The following is a 19,236-nucleotide window of genomic DNA, read 5'->3' as shown; positions in this document are numbered from 1 at the left end:
ATAAAACAGAAGCAATATTGTAACTAATTCAATAAAGACTTTAAAAATGGTCCACATCAAAAAATCTTTAAAAAAAAAAAGAAATGGGTAAGATTAACTCTAATAATGTATTTTACTTTATTTTTAAAATTTATTTATTTATTTTTGGCTGCATTGGGTTTTCATTGCTGCTCCGTGCCCCACAGTGGAAGCACTGGGTCTTAACCACTGGACCATCAGGGAAGTCCTAATTCTGCATTTCTAGATCTAGGTGCTAACAATCACTGAGCTATGCTCACTGTGATTTTGGTTCTATTTTAAGCACTTCATATATGTTACATAATTTAAAAAACAAGCCCTAGAGGAAGGTAGTTATTATTATTATTTTAAAATTTATTTATTTATTTTTGGCTGCGTTGGGTCTTTGTTGCTGCGCGCGGGCTTTCTCTAGTTGTGGCGAGCCGGGGCTACTCTTCGTTGTGGTGCGCGGGCTTCTCACTGCGGTGGCTTCTCTTGTCCCGGAGCACAGGCTCTAGGCGCGCAGGCTTCCGTAGTCATGGCACGCGGGCTCAGCAGTTGTGGCTCGCGGGCTCTAGAGCACAGGCTCAGTAGTTGTGGCATAGGGGCTTACTTGCTCTGTGGCATGTGGGATCTTCCCGGACCAGGGCTCGAACCCGTGTCTCCTGAATTAGCAGGCAGATTCTTAACCACTGCGCCACCAGGGAAGTCCCAATGTATTTTATTTAAAATATCATTCCAGGGACTTCCCTGGTAGTCCAGTGGTTAAGACTCTGTGCTTCCACTTCAGGGGGCATGGGTTCGATCCCTGGTCGGGGAACTAAGATCCCATATGCCACATGGTGCAGCCAAAAAAAAATCATTCCAATGGGAAATCAATATAAAAATTATCAATGAGATATTTATCTTTTAAATTTAATTGTTTATTTTTATTGAAGTATAGTTGATTTACAGTGTTGTGTTAATTACTGCTGTACAGCAAAGTGATTCAGTTATACATATATATATACATTCTTTTTTTATATATTCTTTTCCATTATGGTTTATCATAGGATGTTGAGTATAGTTCTCTGTGCTATACAATAGGACCTTGTTGTTTCCAATGGGATATTTTATAATATTTTTCTCCTACCAAGTCTTTAAGATGCAGTGTGTGTTTTATATTTACATCACATCTCAGTTTGGACCTGGTACATTTCATGTTTCCAGTAACCACACGAGGCTGGCGGCCACCGTGTTGGGCAGCATAATTCTGGAGGTATTAGCAGCAAGGCTATAGAGAGATACAGATTTCCACTCTTCCCTTGTCTGAATCTTTTAAAAATGTGAAATCAAGCTATGAAAAGCATCTTTCTAATTCACCTTCCTCTCTTTGGAATGTCATTTTTTCAAGTGCTCTGTTCCTTGGCTGACACAAAGGAAAGGCTTTGGGCTCTGGGTGAACCTGGAAGAGGGGTGTAGATTTTCTCTTTTTGTGTGTGACCAGAAGTTCTATCAGGAAAGAGTACTTTCTAATTTTAGAATAACAGAAACCACTTATTAACCCTCAGGCACAGTGCTAAGTGATTTACATGCATTACTTTATTTAATCCTCACAATGACTTATGAAGTAGGTTCTATTATCATGTTTTTACAGATGGAGAAATAGAGGCTCAGAGAAGTTAAGTAACCTGCCCAAAGTCACAAAGCAGGGAAATGGCAGGACTTGATCTCAGTGAATCTGAAGTCATTGCCTGTACTAATGAGCTATTGTGCCATCCTTTATCATTAGTAAATTGGAGAGTTAGCATTCAAATTCACCTCTGACTCCAAGTTTACCCATTCAAACACTCTCTGAAGCCGCAGGTTTCTCAATTTAAAAGGGAATAATAACAGTCACTTTGCAGGGTAATTTTAGGGATTAAATGAGCTAATTTACTTGCAAATCTGTACTGGAAATGGAAGTGTTTTGTCTCTCTACAGGAACTCTAGTTCTAGCCTTTCACTAGGGGCTCATCACGATCTGATTACCATAAATTCGATAACATTCAGTAACAGTCCCAGAAAGTATGCCCAGTGCTTGGCACAAAAGGCCAAGAAGTTAGAAAATCTGGGGTGAGAACATGGGCCCTACGCGCACCCCTGATGATGGAGTGCAGTGAGCAGTTGGCCAGGAGTCAGGGCTGTCATATTCCAGTCGGAGCTGTCTCTCGAAGGGCTGAGAAACCTTGGGCAAGTCCTTTCTCCTCTGTAAACCGAGGGGACAGAACCACAAGGGGTCTGAACCCCTCCCCAGTTCTGAACCTTCCCTCTGCATGGCAGAGGACCGCCTCCCCGCCATGCGCCACCCCCCTACTCTTCTCCCACCCCCGCCACGCCCTGCTTCCCCCCCCCCCCCCCCCCGTAGATTAAAGGCCCAGTGCGTCAGCCACGTTACTGCGAATGCACTTGGTGCCTGTTCCGCAGTGGGCGGAAAACGCAGAGGTGGCCTTATTATGAATGAATATCCAGCAGAAACCATAGGGTTGAGGCTTCAGAGAGAAGTCACTATGGTGACCAAAGCAGAGAGAAGGAGCGAGGGCTCCAAGAGCCCTCCAAGGTCTCTAGTCTTTCGTTCCCGGACTCTGCCGGGCTCTCCCCACTGCTAGCTAGCTCTGCTGAGTTAAGTGCCTCAAGGTCAAGGGAACAAAGAGAGGAGGACATCTAAATTGGCTTGTCTGTTCCCTTCTTCGTCAGCATCCACAGACCTGGGTGGAGTGGGCTGAGTCTGGAAGGAATTCGGATTTGGATACGGGGGCCAACACTTACAGAAGAGGGTCGCCTCTGAGGGTTCAGGGACTGTTTGGGGCGGGGTTGGGGGGAGGGCGTGGGAGCGGCACCACCTCCAACGCAGCAAAGAGAAGACAGCCAAGGTCTGTGAGCTCCCTATGAATCATTTACAATCCTTGAAAAACACTTTTGGGACTTGCTTCTCGCTTTCACCCAGTAAACACACGAGAGCAAAAAAAACGATGTCTTGTGGGCCAAAGGAAAACGGAAAGGGCAGGCTGGTGGAGCCCCTGGGTTCTAGCATGGGGACTCCTGTTCCTTCTGCCCGTCAGATCCCAGGCAACGGAGTCATGCACATCCTGTCCAGGCAGCCCATGTTTGGAATCTTCCTATTACAAGGCTACCCAGGCTCCGTTTTCTTCACTTATGTATGTATTTATTTGCTGAAGTAAGATTTTAAACATTTTCCGTAAGAAATACATGTTCATTGTACAAAAATGAGAAAATCAGGATAACTGGGACATGTAGATGGGCAAAAAGAAAAAAACCCACAGTGAGCCTACTCCCTAGAAATAACCATTCATTTAGTCATTTGTTTATGAATTGTACAAATATTTTTGAAGGCCTACTGTACTCCAGGCACTGTGCTCTGTAGGAGAGGTGCAAATGATGCACAAGACAGACATCACAAGGGTTTTTTTCTATGTATAGCTGTACATACATTCCTTCCTAAAAAATCTCTACTGTTTTAAAAACAAACAAATACAAATAAAACAGAGAGTAGGAATTTGGTATAAAAATGAACCAAAGCTACTTAGAACTGAATATGCAGTTCATTTTTTATTTGCATATGTAGCAACTGTGTAGTGAGAGAAATTACTGGGGGTAAACACTGAATTAGCTGCATGGAAGTGAATAGCCATGAACTAAATGCTAAGACCAGGGCCTGGCCTGCAGCTTCTGGCTCAGAATTTACACTGGACGAACCAAATGACCTCCATGCTCCCGCCCAGGCCTCCAGACCTTTGGGAGGGATAATAAGAATAGTTGCTGCTTCTTAGACCTGGTCCAGTTTTTTTGAGGTAGAGATGATTATTATCATTTGACGTAGAGATGAGGAAACCAATACAGAGAGAAACTGTGATGACACAGAAGCAATTCTATCAAAATGATCATGGGTTCATGGTTTTTCAAGAATGGATGGCATATCACATGTACCTCTTTAGCTGAGGTTTCCACCCATTTTTCAGAAAGCTTCACTTAAGTCTGTCAGAACAAATGCTAGTCTTTCCAGAAAAAAACACAGGGAACTCTTTATAATCAATGAGCAAATAGATATTACTCTTTGGTACCTATACTTGCTAGCTGTGTGACCTTGGGCAACTTACTTAACCTCTCTGTGCCTCAGTTTCCTATATCTGTAATGGTGATAATTATGCAATGTACCTCATAGGGATATAAAAGGCTTAATTGATTTAAGGCCTGGTGTGAAGTAAGCACTTGATAAATATTAGATATTACTTGGCCCAGCACTGTGCTAAGGAAACTATAAAATAAAGTCCTTACTTTACAAGGGTCTAAAAATCTAATAATAGCTATCACATTTGAAATGATGACAGAACCCGGCCTAGAGGAATGTCAAGTAAATACAAGTTCTTAGAATTTTTTGATGGGGTGGGTACAATCAGGGGTGTTTAGAATCTAAGGTCAGGTTTTGTTTTTTCATATTTTCTACTTTTATTTTTAAGGTTAGATTTAACCTGTGGGCTTGGAACTAGAAGGCTAGACACAAAAATGCACACTGATATGCTATTTACCCAAGGATCCTGTCCCAGGGGATGGCTAAGGAAACACAAGAAACAGCCAAAAGATCAAAGTTGCCGAGAGCATATTCTTTGGCGACTGAGGGGCCCAGTCTTTAGCTTTGGAAGCTTTCTTTAACCTCTCTGAGGCTCCCTTTCTTGCTGGGTTGTTGCAAAGATCAGTGTTCATTTCTGCAGGACACGAAGCATGAACCCTGACCAACCATTAGGGTTTGCCTAGGACTGTCCCACTTTTAACACTGAACATCCTGTGTCCCAGGAAACCCTTCAGTCCCAGACAAACTGAGATGATCAGCCTAGAACTACTCCCTCCCTTGGGGTCCATTTTTAAGGAACTATGTTGACATGGAAGCTGTTGAAAATATACGGAGAGGGGAGGGGAGCATGTGAAAGGACACCCAAGACCATGGAGGAAGATGTCTCAGGACAGTGCCCACCTTTGATGTACTTGATCCCCACCAGGCTCATCTGGCTGCTGTCTCAGCCTGACACATAGTAGGTGCTCAATAATGGTTGGGTCAATGATGGCTCTCCTTATAGGGATTGTCCTCAATACTGGGATTTACTTTTTTAATATGATGGCTTCTTCCACCTGCCAGTTTGAAATGAGGATCTGTTACGAGGGAGCAGGTAGTGTGGGGTGGAAAGCATCCACATCGAACAAGAGGCTTTAGCAGCGTCTGTGGATGAGTGTGTGGGGGTGCAGGGAGGTTTGGGGAAACATCTGGATTACTTTTCCTTTTCATGTTTTAAAATCTTTAAATGATGTGACCCTCAGCTCCCAATGATCCCTGCCCCTTGGTATTCATGCCCCTGTATGATCTTCTCCCCTTGTGTTTGGGCTGGATCTAGTGACTTGCTTCTGATCGGAATACAGCACAAGTGACAGGAGGCCTCTTCTGAGATTAGGCTATAAAAGACTGTGACTTCTCTCTTCCTTGCATCATTTCTCTCCGGCTCTTCTCATATGCTTGCTCTGATGAAGCGAGCTCTAAATCATAGACTGTTCTGTGGAGAGGGCCACTTGGCAAGCTGAGCACAGCCACTGAGGAACTGCATCCTGCCAAGATCATATGAATGAGCTTAGAAGCGGGCCCTTCCCTAGTCAAACTTTCAGAAGAGACTGCAGCCCCTGCTGGCATCTTGATTATAGCCTGGAGAGAGACCCTAAATAGAGGACCCAGCTAAGACATGCCTGGATTTCTGCCCCCAGACACTATAAAATAAATATATGTTGTTTAAGACACTTAGCAGTAAAAGATAACTAATACAAATCTGTACACAGAAAAGCACATATGTGCACAGCTTGATGAATTTTTATAAGCTGAACCTTCCTGTATAACTAGTGAGTAGATGAAAAACAGAAAATTATCAGAATCCCAGAAAACTCCACTCATATTCTCTTTTAGTCACTACCTCTACTGCCCCCCTCCCCCTGCCAAGAATAACCTCTATCTTGACTTCTAACAGCATAAATTTGTTTTGCTTGTTTTTGTATTTTATGTAAATGTGATCACACAGTATGTAAAACAGAGCTTTTTAGCAGATTCTCAGATTCCTCAATACATTGAGAACTGCTGAGACACATGGAGAGAGAGCCAGTGATTGACATGTCTGTCAGTAGTTACCCATCACAATCTTGGTCTGGAAGTGGGCGATCTGATTTTAGAAGAGAAATATTGGTTACTTGGACAAAAATAGGCCTAGAACAGGAGGAGCAATTTATTCGGCACTGTGGCTTCTCAGCCACGTGCTGTCAGTTAGTTCCTTTTGTCCTGAGTCTCCACTACCCATGCTTTGTCTGTCGGTAATTTGATTTCCTGAGAGGCCAGGCCCAGAAAACAAAAACAAAAACTAGTAAGCCATAAGTAGCCATTTATCCCTCTTCATGTCACCCCAGTGTCTGGGTTTTTACTTAGTCTCTCACAAGTTTGGTTATTGGGAGTCAGAGCCCCTGGAGTATGATCAGCCCCAGATGCAATGATAATTCTGCATTTCTTTTTTTTTTGGCCATGCTGTGCAGCATGTGGGATCTTAGTTTCCAGACCAGGGATTGAACCCGTGCCCCACAGTGGAAGCACCGAGTCTTAACCACTGGACCACCAGGGAAGTCCTAATTCTGCATTTCTAGATCTAGGTGCTAACAATTATTGAGCTATGCTCACTATGATTTTGGTTCTATGTTAAGCACTTCATATATGTTACATAATTTAAAAAACAAGCCCTATAGGAAGGTAGTTGTTATTATTATTATTATTTTAAAATTTATTTATTTATTTTTGTCTGCGTTGGGTCCTTGTTGCTGCGCACGGGCTTTCTCTAGTTGCAGTGAGCGGGGGCTACTCTTCGTTGTGGTGCGCGGGCTTCTCATTGCGGTAGCTTCTCTTGTTGCGGGGCACAGGCTCTAGGCGTGCAGGCTTCAGTAGTTGTGGCACAAGGGCTCAGTAGTTGTGGCTCACGGGCTCTAGAGTGCAGGCTCAGTAATTGTTGCACACAGGCTTAGTTGCTCCGTGGCATGTGGGATCTTCCCGGACCAGGGCTCGAACCTGTGTTCCCTGCATTGGCAGGCGGACTCTTAACCACTGTGCCACCAGGGAAGTACCGGAAGGTAGTTATTATTAAGACATTTTATAAATGAAGTTAAGCAACTTGCCTAAGATTATGCCCAGATCATACGCTAGTCAGAGGCCAACTGAGGAGTTACATACAGGTTCATTTGTTCCACTCTCTGAGTTTTTAGCCACCAAACTGTAGTACCCACAGAGCTCAGAGATCAAAGTCGGCTTGTGACAGTGAGGATGCACTTGGGTAGTCAGCTGGATTCCTTATCCCTGCCATTCATCTATCCACCCCTCCATCCACCCATCCATCCATCTATTCAATGATTTGTCCAATCAACCAACTATTCATCTGTTACGGTCTGAATGTTTGTGTCCCTCCAAAATTCATTTGCTGAAATCTTAACCATCCAGGTGGTTATTAGGAGGTGGGGCTTTTGGGAGGTGATTAGGTCATGAGGACAGGGCCTTTATGAAAGAGACTAATGCACTTATAAAAGAGGTCCAAGAGAGCACCCTTGCCTCCTTCTGCCAGTGAGCATACAACAAGAATTCTGCAGCCAGGAAGAGGGCCCTTACCTGACTGTGCTGGCACCCTGATCTTGTACTTCCAGGCTCCAGAGCTGTAAGAAATTAATTTCTGTTGTTTATAAGCCACTCAGTCTGTGGCATTTTGTTCTAGCAGTATGAATGGACTAAGACATCATCCAACCTTCCAACCATTCATGAAAACCTCTATCCATTCAGCACCAAATACCATGTGGCTATCCATTCCACAAATACCAAAGGCCTCTTCTATGCTGATCCTATGCCAGGAGGAGACAGAAGGCAGGGGAGACTAGGATACAACAGCAGATGTAAAAGCTGGGGTCCCAGTATATTTGGAACCCCCCGAGGGCAGAATCTCGATTTTGTATTTGCAGTACATAAAATATGATTTGACTCCTGTCTTCCTTTCCAACCTTATCTCAGCTACTTATCTTCTTGCTTATTACTCTTCAACCACATTGGTCTCTTCCTGTTTCTGGAGTAAGCCAAGCCCTCTTTTGCCACAGGACTTTAACAATTGCTGCTCCTTTTGACAGAAGTGTTCATTCAGCAATGTCAATAGCTGGCTCCTTCTTATCCTTTGCATTTTAATTAAAATGTCTTCAGAGAGGTCTTTTCTGACCACCTTATCTAAACGAGACACTCTCTGCCCCTCCCCCAGCTATTCCCTATCACCTCACCCTGTTTATTTCTTTTATGGCATTGCTCATAATCTGTGAATCATGTTATTTATTCACTGCTTATTTTCTAGCTCCCTAACTAGAAAAATAACTCCGAGGAGGCTTTCATGTTCTTTCTGCATGCCTTCTGACTGCCTAGCCCAGTAACTGACATATAGTAGGCCTTGAATATTTATCTGTGGAATAAATCGATGAAAGATCTTCCCAGTATTAGAAAGCTTGAATAGTAGTAGAGAACAGACCTTGAAAGATAAAGTAGGAACAGAGAGGGCCTTGAATGACAAGCAGAAGAGGCTACACTTGATGTGAACATAGGGAGCCAGTAGAGGATCTTGAGTTGCAGGCTGAAAATGGTGATTTAGAAGGGTGACTTGATATGCCACCATCTGCTATAAATCCTTAATTTAAATGATTTACTGCAGCGTCTTGCAATGAATTACTGCAAGAGGTAATCAGGTCGTAGGACCTGAACTGTATTTTTTTCCATGTGGGGTATTATACAATGTGGGAACTCAATGTGGGTCTACAAGTTTCATAGGACTATATGTTTTGTTTAATTAATTGATTATGTTGAAATATAGAAAATTGATCATGGCGAAAACTCTGTAAGATAGGATCCATGCCTGTTTTCTGGAGGCATCTAGCCTGCAGGTGATAAATTATTTGCTCAGTGAATGAGTTAAACAATCATGCACTTGGAAAGACCTGGGTTCTATAGGATCTGCTGCTAGCTATCTGTGTGACTGCTAAGAAGACCTTTAACCTGGCTAAGGATCAGTATCCTCACCTGTAAAAGAGGGAGAAGACTTAACTCACAGGATTTTAAATGAGAGCTTATGGGAAAATCTCTGGTACAGAGTGGACACTCAGTAAATTTATTTCCTTCTGTTACTTTGGAGATGCTGATCCTGCCCTGACTGGGATTTCCTACTTGCCTTTCCCAAGAGCCCCAGGGCTTGAAATAGAGCATATGGTGATATTTACTTTTTCCCATTTTCAGTCCTTTCAATGTAAAACTGGAATTTTTTTCTTTTTGCTATTTTATTTTTTTAATTGAAGTATAGTTGATTTATAATGTGTTAGTTATAGGTGTATAGCAAAGTGATTCAGATATATATAGAGAGATATAGATATTCTTTTTCAGATTCTTTTCCATTATAGGTTATTACAAGATATTGAGTGTAGTTCCCTGTGCTATACAGTAGGTCCTTGCTGTTTATCTATTTTATATATACTAGTGTGTATCTGTTAATCCCAATCTCCCAATTTATCTCCACCCCCCCCCCAAAAAAAAACTGGAATTCTGACTATGCAACTTACTAGCTGAGTGACCCTGAGCACCCTTTTTGTGCCTCAGCTTCTTTATTTATAAGACGGGTATAATAAAAGTACCTGCCTTATAGGAGTATTGTAAGGATTAAATGAGGTGTTATACTAAATGTCTGTACTAGTGCCTGGCACATAGGGGGTGCCCAATAAATGCTGGCTGTAATTAGTCTTTAGAATTTCATTTTTTACTCCCCCTCATGTTGGCAACTTTTCTCTCCTCGCTCCTGCAGGCATTCTCAGTGCTTACAATCTCTTCTGGAGAAAAGGCTCACTCAGCCTTTTGAAAGAAATAGGTTCAGTAGATTCTTCCAGACAAAACAAATCAAGAAACTTAAAGTGGGAATAGAGAAGTAGGGGCATTAGAACGCTGGAGAGGCTTTTTCACCTGTGGCATACGAGCGGCAAGGAAAGATAAAGGCTGAAGCAAGTAACCAGGTGCGACCACTTTCCAGTGAATTTGGGTTGAAAATTGGCGTTCACGTGGAAGTTCAGCAATGCCTCTGTACTGCTCTCTGGAACATTCATCAGCTTAATCCAGTGTGCATGGTATCCTTCCTGTTTTCATTAGCATCTTACTACTTTGAAATAAGTAGGTGCATTGTTCCTAGAAAGTGGAGAGAACTCAAGGAAACACCCCTTGTGTGGGAGCTGAAGTGGCTGCCATGAGGTTATGGAGAACGTCTTGCACATCATTCTATCCCCAGCACCTAGCACAGTGCCTAGCATAGTAGGAGCTCAAATACTGTTTGTAGAATTAGCTTCAAACTTTAGTTGTTCTTCCCAAAGAAGCCTGTCGTGCCCACACGCGGCTGCAAGCAGGTCCGCGCCTAGAAATAACATTTATTCTAAGGACCTCTGCGCAGAGATTCTTGGGAAGCGGTTCCCCTCCCTCATTACCTCGTTACTCCTCCCCTCCGTAGCCTTTGAAAGAACAGGCACGGCACGTGATTCCCTCCTTTATCCCACCTCTGAAACCCTGGCTGATAATGGGCAGGAGCATAGGCCAACCATAAGACTATATTTTCTCTTCCATCCAATAGAAAGAGGCAATAAGTATAAGGCTCAGCTTTTGACTTCCCCCCGCCCCCTTTGAGCCCGCCCCCCACTCCTCCTCTAAGATTCGACATTTGACAACTAGTCTGGCCAATGAGAAGTTCCTACTCTGTATGGGGGGGGGAAAATGGACTGACTGGATGATAGACGTCCCCACCTGGCCAATGGAGTATTGCAAGGGCGGGGGGGCTGTAGGACAGAACCAATGGCGCGGTGCCAATAACAAGTATCGGGGTAAGGGCGGGACAAAACTGTTCGGTGAAGGGAGGGGAAGGCCCAGGGAACCAAGCAGCGCTGCCGCCGCCGCCGCTGTAGCCTGAGTTGGAGGAGGGAGAAGCCAGGAAGAAAATGGCGGCCGTGGCTGCAGAGGCGGCAGCGACTGCAGCGTCCCCCGGGGAGGGGGGCGCCGGCGAGGCCGAGCCGGAGATGGAGCCCATTCCCGGCAGCGAGGCCGGCACTGACCCCCTCCCGGTCACGGCCACTGAAGCATCTGTGCCGGACGGCGAAGCCGACGGGCAGCAGTCCTCTTCTCAGGCCGACGAGCCGCCGTTCCCGCCGCCGCCGCCGCCGCCGCCGCCGCCGGGGGAGCTAGCCCGCAGCCCGGAGGCGGTGGGGCCGGAGCTGCTGCCTGAGGAGAAGCTGCCCGCCCGGGTGGTGGAGCCGGCGGCAGCCGCGCCACAGGAAGGGCCTGGCCTTTCACCTTCCCCTGCATCGCCGCCCGAGGAGCCCGCGGCTCCCGAGGAGCGTCAGGAACCGCCGCTGCCCCAGCCCTCAGCCCCGGCGCTCGTGCCGCCGGCGGGCGGGGACTCCGCGGTGTCGCAACTGATCCCCGGCTCGGAGGTGCGGGTCACGCTGGACCACATCATTGAGGACGCGCTCGTCGTGTCGTTCCGCCTCGGGGAGAAGCTTTTCTCCGGGGTCCTCATGGATTTGTCCAAAAGGTACCGCGCCCGCCCCCAGCACGCCCCGGCCCGCTCGGTCCCCGGGAGGGAGCGAGCCTGGGCGGCCCCTTCACGCCGGGCTCCCGCCTCTCCGGTGCCCCGCCGCCTGCGCCGCCCTCGGGTCCCGCGCGGCGTGTGGCGCGCGCTCCGAGTGGGGCAGGCGCGCGGGGCTGTCAGAGGGCGGTCCCTGCCCCAGGTGGGCGCCTGCGAGGCAGGTGTGCCGCCGGGTGGGGGGACGCGGCTGCTTGACGGGTTCGCGGGTCTCTCCCCACCCAGCCCCGGCCTCCTTCCGTGACCCGGCCCTGGCTCACCCACACTGCGGCGGGTGGGTCAGTGCAAAACGCAGAAGGATTTTCGCAGAGAACGCGGTGCTGGGTAGGGGAGATTGCTCTGTTCTCAAATTAACCTTTAACTTTAATGAGGTCGGAGAGAGGGGTGTGTGCATTGGGGTTCCCAAAAGGTTAACTGCCACTCCTTATAAAGGGAAGAACATTTATTAAAACTGAGCTCTTCGACTGTTATTCTTACGGTTAGAACTAATTCCCCCTAGCACATTTGGCTAATTGGCTAATGATAACTTTTAAGAAAAGTCTAAAGAAGAGATGGGATTTTTTTTTAAACCTTTAATATCAAGATGGTGTGGTATAAAAGTGTTAAGATACTAACTTCTAAAACCGTAGATACAGTTTAAATGGTTGAGTTCACCTACAAACCTCGTTTTAGCATATTTTCATTTTTTAATTTAAATTGTTTATGGGCATTGCTTTAAACAGATGAAGATACTCTGTTCAAAGTCTAGAGTTAACCTTTTTATTCTCTTCTTTTGCAGATATGAAGTGCAGAGACTCCCATTCACGGCTTTCCATTCTGTTTCCTGCAACAGCACACACTGATGGTATCTCACCTGTTTAGAAATGGCTTATTTTAGTATGTTTTACTTGTAACTGCTTGCCCTCCCATCAAGACACAAGAATCTTCTCATTTGGGGAAGAAAGCCAATTAAAATACATAATTGAAGTATGGGAAAAGATGCGAGCCTTTACAGTTACTTCAAACATTGTTAAATCTCAAAAAAATTTTTTAATTAGTTTTTTTATTTTTAAAGAATTTTGGGTTAGGACTTTTGCACTTTTGTTTTCAGTATTAGAAAGCAGAATAAGACCAGTGTGCTTTCTACTGATGTATTTAATAATAGCAAGAGAGAGAATGTGTATGTTCGTTCAGTAGTGTGTATGCTATTGAATCAAACAGAAGCGAAGGCCAGTGATTGTGTGAGAATCTGGATTTCAAATCTGCAAAAGGAAGGTGCAAAAAGGTAAGTGGTTTCTGGGAATGGAATGGACAGTGCTTTCCTGTTTTGAGGTGCTCGTTGTCTTGGTGTTTTGTTTTTTAACATTTTCTTTCATGGGGAAAGCCACTCGTTTTTTGAGTTTTGGTCTGTTTTACCTACAGTGCTTATAAACAGCAGCTTCTTTTGTTGGGGGTGCTATTCGTATTATGAACCTTTTACAATTTAATGTTTTGAAGTGAAAGGATCCTGTCATTAAAGTATTTTTTAAAACGCCATTAAGGGAACCATATCAACTTTTCATTCAACAAATACTTATTGAGCACATCTGTATAAGGCACCCTCCCAGCTATTCTGAATATTATATGTATGAGACACAGTCTGTGCCTTCTAGAAGCTTATGTGGGAGTCACACACATTGTGGAAGTGGTGAGGAAATACAGCAGTGTTTTTAAAATTTAGCACTTCAGGGAATTATTGTTGGACCAGTGATTGACTAGTTGAGTATCTTTTTTCATAATTTCATATAATTTGGAAAAATAGATCTGCCAATATATTTTGTAATCTGTGCTACGTTGATTGCATACTTTATGCACAGTTTTGGGGTTAACCGATGATCCAGGAGATAACTCTTTACAGACTTTACCAAGACCGTGACTGTAGTCATCAGTTGCTTTAAAAATAGTTTGTATCAGGAATTCCCTGGCCGTCCAGTGGTTAGCACTCAGTACTCTCACTGCCCGGACCCAGGTTCCATCCCTGGTTGGGGAACTAAGACCCCGCAAGGCGGCACAGCCAAAAAATAAATAAATAAATAAAAAATAAAAATAGTTTGTATCCTATTTGAATTAGCCATTGAATGAAACCATTAGGTAGAAATAACAAGAGCTTCCTCTTATATGGGAAAAGAATATGAAAAAGAATAGACATATGTATATGTATAACTAAATCACTTTGCTGTACACCTGAAACTAACACAATATTGTAAATCAACTATACTCCAATACAAAATAAAAATTAAAGCAAGAGCTTCCTATTGAGTGCCTGTTAAGTACCAGGCTTTGTACCACATGCTTTAATCTTCATAACTCTGGTGGTATTTTTCATTTATATAGGAGGAAATTGAAGTTCCTTCAATTTGGCTAGCTTGTAAATGGCAAAGTAAGGGCTCAAATGTAGGTTGATCTGATTCTAAAGCCTATGCTTTTTCTAATTTCATATTAGGAAGGTAGTTGGGCTGGCAGGTTTCCTGTTAAGCAGTAAGTAAAGAATTGCATATTTCTGAAATATAGTGCTTATCTTGATGTTAATAGCTATATGGGATAATACAGAGGTTGTGTATGGGTGTTGGAGCCAAACAGATTCTTTAGTCAGCTCATAGCCATAGACGCTGCTCTGGAGTCTCCCCATTTCCTTAGCTTTCTGCTGGGAATGTAGTAGGCTCTGAGGTCTCGGTTCTTGCCTCTTCAGTGAGATAATCAGGAAAGAAGTAACATTTGGGAGGCTACTAGGTGCATCAATGTATGTGTGCTTTTCTCCGGTCTTCCAAGGGTCCAGTTATTGCTTTTATTAATTTTTTTATTCTGACATCATGCACGGTACAGAAATGTCTTAGGGTTGTCCAGCATGTAGAAAAAGTGTTTGATCTTAGAGTACAGGATTTCATATACATGTGGATTGATCAAGAGTCTGCTTTTGTAAGCATTTGTTGGACATTCTTCACCTTCCTGTTATTATATTATTTTTTTGCCTTATTTTTAGAATTATTTGATTGAAGAACACATTTTTGAAGAGACTCTTTTTGTGGAAAAAAAGGAGCAGGACACATGTAATTTTAAAAAAACCAAAACCTAAAGAGAAGAAAATGGTACTAAATAGTAGATTGATCTGGACAGTGTCAGGGTACTTGGGTGCTGACTTCTAGCACCTGCCTCTTCAATTAACACCATGACTTTGAGCATATCTCTGTGCCTCGCTGGGCTTCAGTCTCTAGTGTGTATGAGGCTAATTCATTTTGAGTTTAGGCAGTTCACTTTAAACACAAATAAGCAAACAAACTTAATGCCTCAGTTTATATAGATAAAGTGAATAGGGTGACCAGGTGGTCTGGTTTTCCTGTACCATCCTGGTTTGATTGTTACCTCCTCCTTTCTTTATTCAAAGTAGCTTGCTTTGGCAAGTAAATGACTTGGTCACCCTAAAAATGAGGATATTTGAATATCTGGTTAAAACGGATTTTATGTAGTGGAATATTTATTTGAATGCCTTTAAGTTGAGGCATGCATTCTCTATTTTATTCTAGGCCTCTCCACTGTTGTTTTATACGCAGCCCTCTTAGGTAGTTTAAATTACCTGCCTACTCCTGAATTCATTAGCAATGTCTAATGACAGTAGTCTAATACTAGCAGATAAAGTAGACATCACCTAACTCACAAATTCAGTCTTGGTCTTCCTATTCTCTTTTCTTCCTTAACCTTACGCTTTTGAAATTTTGACATAGGTACATTTGTTTCTTCATTTAGCATTATCTAATAAGCATTCCTTCAGGTTGCTAAACTGTCTTATTTTAGACAGAATAATCAGTGGTTGTACCATAATATTTGTTTAATTTTCTTATTATGGTAAATGAACATCCATGTATTATGTATTATGGTAAATGAATGTCCCTTGCTTCGACATTTATCAGCTGTTAGCCAAATGTGTTTCATCCTATGCCCACCTCCAATGGATTATTTTAAAGCAAATCCTAAACATATAATTTTACCGTATTTCAGTAGAGATCTGTAAAAAGATAAGAACTTTAAAAATTTAATGGTACTACTGTTGTCACACCGAACTTAATAGCAACAATTCCTTTACATCATCATGTGCAGTGTCTCAAATTCAACATCTAAGTTTTGTTCAAATTAGAATTCAAGTAAAGTTTATACATTGCAATTGGTTGAGAAGTTTCCTAAGTTTTTCATCTGTAGTTCTCCTGCCATTACTTTTATTTCCTTGCAGTTGATTTGTTAATCCATAGACTTTTTTTGGTAGAATTTTCCACGTTCTGGATTTTTTTTCCGATTGCATCCCCTTGGATGCATTTCCATAACGTTTTAAAAATAGGCCTTTTTCCTCAAGAGCAAACAGAAGGGACAACTGTAGGTCCCCTAAGGGCCTTGTTTTGGGTCCGTAGGAATGATACGATATCTCTTGCCTGCCTGCAAACTTCTAGGCCTATCCCTTAAACACACCTCCAACTTTAGTAATTCCAAACCTAGAAAAATTTAACCAGCCTTCAGCCCAGTCCTCTAAGATGGTAGTTTCTCAGTCTTCTCAATCTATTCTTGAAGGGACATATTTAGTGGGACCTGTGGTTTCTTCCTACAAGAGGGACCATTTAAACTGTTTGTTACTGTTCTCTACATCTTTAAAGTTATAAAGCTGCTTTGAAATCCTGAAAAACCTTTCTGATTCCATTTTTTTGGTACCTGATACGAATTAAGGGATCATGAAGTAAATGCTTATGCTTAAAAACCCTTGTGCATTTTAATTTTGTGGTACATGCTTATTAAAGGTTGTAGCTTGTTGTATTTCAGAATTGATCTTTTACAAATACTGCCTTTTCTGTGTGTGTATGCGGGTTGCATTAAAAAGAATTGAGGTGATTTCTTGAGAAATCTTCAGATTTCACTAAGTTCTTAAGACAAGTTGTAGATTTACTTGTTTTTTAAGGAAATATAAACCAAGACAATGATTTTTTTTCTTTACAGAGATCATGAAACGTATGGTGCAATAGCCCTACTTTTGGTGGGAAAAATATACAGCCATTCTGGTGAAGCAGTGAGTAGTGGTATGAGTAGCTTCTACTAAGCGTCCAGGTTGAGAATTTAGGCCCTCAAGTAGTATGCTTGAATGATTGTGTTGAGTTGTACCTATTTAAAACACTTTTAATATTTTTTGATGATTATTCTGCTTATACCGGAAGGTGTTGATAAAAGGTTTCCACAGTGAAATTGCGTTGAGACAAGTGCTAATCACTTGCTGACCCAGGCAGCTTTAGGACACCTACTGCTGTACTAGTATATACAGTACTGAGAGTGAGCTGTTCATCACTTGTTGGACTGCAGTGATTTATTTTTTTTGGAAATGATTAGTTGTTGGACATTAAAAGTCTGGTTTGAATGTAAAGAATCTGTGTAACATCACAGTATTAAATAAATTTCATGAACTAGGTAACTAGATGTGTTACACACAAATTATGCCAGGTATGTTTTATTGGAGTTGGGTCTCTAATGAGGTTAATTTTCAGCCTTTTATGTGTAAATAAGACCATATTTCACAGTGTACTGTTTTAAAGCCAAGCTCCTGATGAAACTAGGTTTAATCTTCCTAAGATCAGTTTTTCTGTGGGGGGCCATTAAAGAATTTGTGTATTATGTGTTCATCTTCTCTGTTATGGCTGAGTTAATTTCACATGGATTAAAAATGAAAGATAGTCTTAGTAGTTATTTGTGCCTCTGAAGTGCATCCTTATTTCTTGATATTTATTCGTCCTGTTCTACCTTAATTCCCTAATTAATTCAGGCACACCAGCAGAACAGAGGTTGCTTTAGTGGCAGATCTTGCAGGAAAGTGGAGGTTAAGTTATACTCTGGGTGGATTTAATATAGAATGTTTTGGCTAAACATCTTTTGGGCAGTTGTTCTCAAAACAAATGTGCTTAAGATTTCTGAGCTCCACTCCACCAGTTTGTTTTTAACAAGGTGATTCCGATGCAGATGATTCTTAGAACATATTTGGAGATAACTGACTTCTAGGGGATAGTTTCGCCAAAATGGTGTGAAGGTAAATGTGTTAAACCTGTTTTTAAAGTTATTGGGTAATTTGATTGGAATGTAATTATAAAGTAAGCAATACATATGGGTATGGGCCACTTGGGTGGCAGATCCAGATACTTTTTGTAGAACTGGTAATTAGACTTGCAAATTGTTTCTTAAATCTGGCTGCCCACTAGAAATTTAAGTAGTCCATAATTTTTGTCTCTCTCCCTTTGTACCAAGTGGCCTTAAAACAGAATAATGGTTTTTTAGCTTTTGAAAACACATACCTTCTATAGTATTTGACTTCACTTTTCTGCCTATTCCCACCATCTAGGAAGGTTGCCAAGTTTTACTTTGTAATTAATAATAGCTACTATGTATTTCCCACTCCTGTTTTAGGCACTGTGCACTTTGTGTACATTGTTTCATTTTACTCCAGAAAATCGAATGAAGTAAATTCTGTTAATACCCATTTCACAGATAAAGACAGGAAGGCTCAGAGAGATTAAATTGCCTAAAACTATAAGTGGTAGATATTAGCAGGTGTATCGAAGATGCCTTTTTGCTTATGGAATAAGATGAACAGCTGGGAGTCACAGCAGTTTGTGAGAGTTACATTTTGTGTTTGAATAGGAAAGCACTGAGAAATTGAAGATGCTTTTCTGAATGATATGCAGTTCTCTAAGGTTTGAAAACAACCCTGTTCTAATTCTAATACATTTCTATATTTTGCCATTACCATGTAGCTTATGACTTGGGTGGGGAGTTACCCTGGTAGGTAGGAAGGGCAGAGCGCTCTGTTCCTCACTCAACCAGGAATAGCCGCTTGGTTTTAAGATAAGAATTGCTCTTCAGTTCAATTTAGTGAATTCTTCAGGCATTTTTGAAAATGGGGTTTCTTCTTCATATATGGTCCTAGGTCTTAAATGTTTTGCCTTGGTGGGCCTGGCCCTGGCAACAGTGGAGTCCACTTCGTCATGGGAGGAATCACAAAATGTCAGATTTGAATCTTGTTGAGCACGAGATCAGCATTAAGTGCTGGATGACTGAATTGGAAAAGAATTTAAAGACTAACATATAGTAAGTTGTTGGACAACCTGTTTTTGGTAAAATAGAAATAGTGAAATAAATTGAATAATTTGCCTTTTAGAAAAAGTCCATCTGTTGAGAAATAACTTAGACCTCTGTGTGGTAGACTCTGTTGGACATAATACAAAAGAAATATCAAAAGTACATAGAAATCATAATGGAAACATAGAGAACTTAAAACTGCTTATTGGTGTCTTAGGGCCAGGACCAAGGGAATTCTTTTCAAGTGTTTGAAAGCGGTGATGAGTATTTATGTTAATAATTAAAAAGATTCTTTTATATCAGTGTTCATTTTCTTGGGAGAATGTCAAGTATCATTCTCTAAGTGATGCTGTACAAAAGTGAAGTCAAGATCTGTCTGCTGTTAGAAGTATTT

General features: G+C 42.2%; 1 protein-coding gene across 11 annotated transcripts in view; it reads left to right on the top strand.

Annotated features, from left to right (window-relative positions):
• The first annotated feature begins 2,869 nt into the window (after positions 1-2,869).
• PWWP2A (PWWP domain containing 2A) overlaps positions 2,870-19,236 on the top strand; it is a 40,855-nt gene continuing 24,488 nt past the window's right edge. For 2 of the 11 annotated variants that reach the window (XR_014241277.1, XM_082379881.1), the window contains exon 1: positions 10,848-11,678. Coding sequence is in view for 7 of the 11 variants with exons in the window: in XM_082379881.1 (XP_082236007.1) it covers positions 11,086-11,678 (593 nt within the window). In the remaining 4 variants the exon portion in view is untranslated. The other 9 variants (XM_082379878.1, XR_014241276.1, XM_082379885.1 and 6 more) reach the window with 9 other exon arrangements.

Source organism: Balaenoptera borealis (assembly GCF_965194805.1).
Source record: "Balaenoptera borealis genome assembly, chromosome: 2".
NCBI lineage: Eukaryota > Metazoa > Chordata > Mammalia > Artiodactyla > Balaenopteridae > Balaenoptera > Balaenoptera borealis.
Note: the sequence above shows the minus strand (reverse complement) of the source record. Positions and strands in the feature narration are given on the sequence as shown.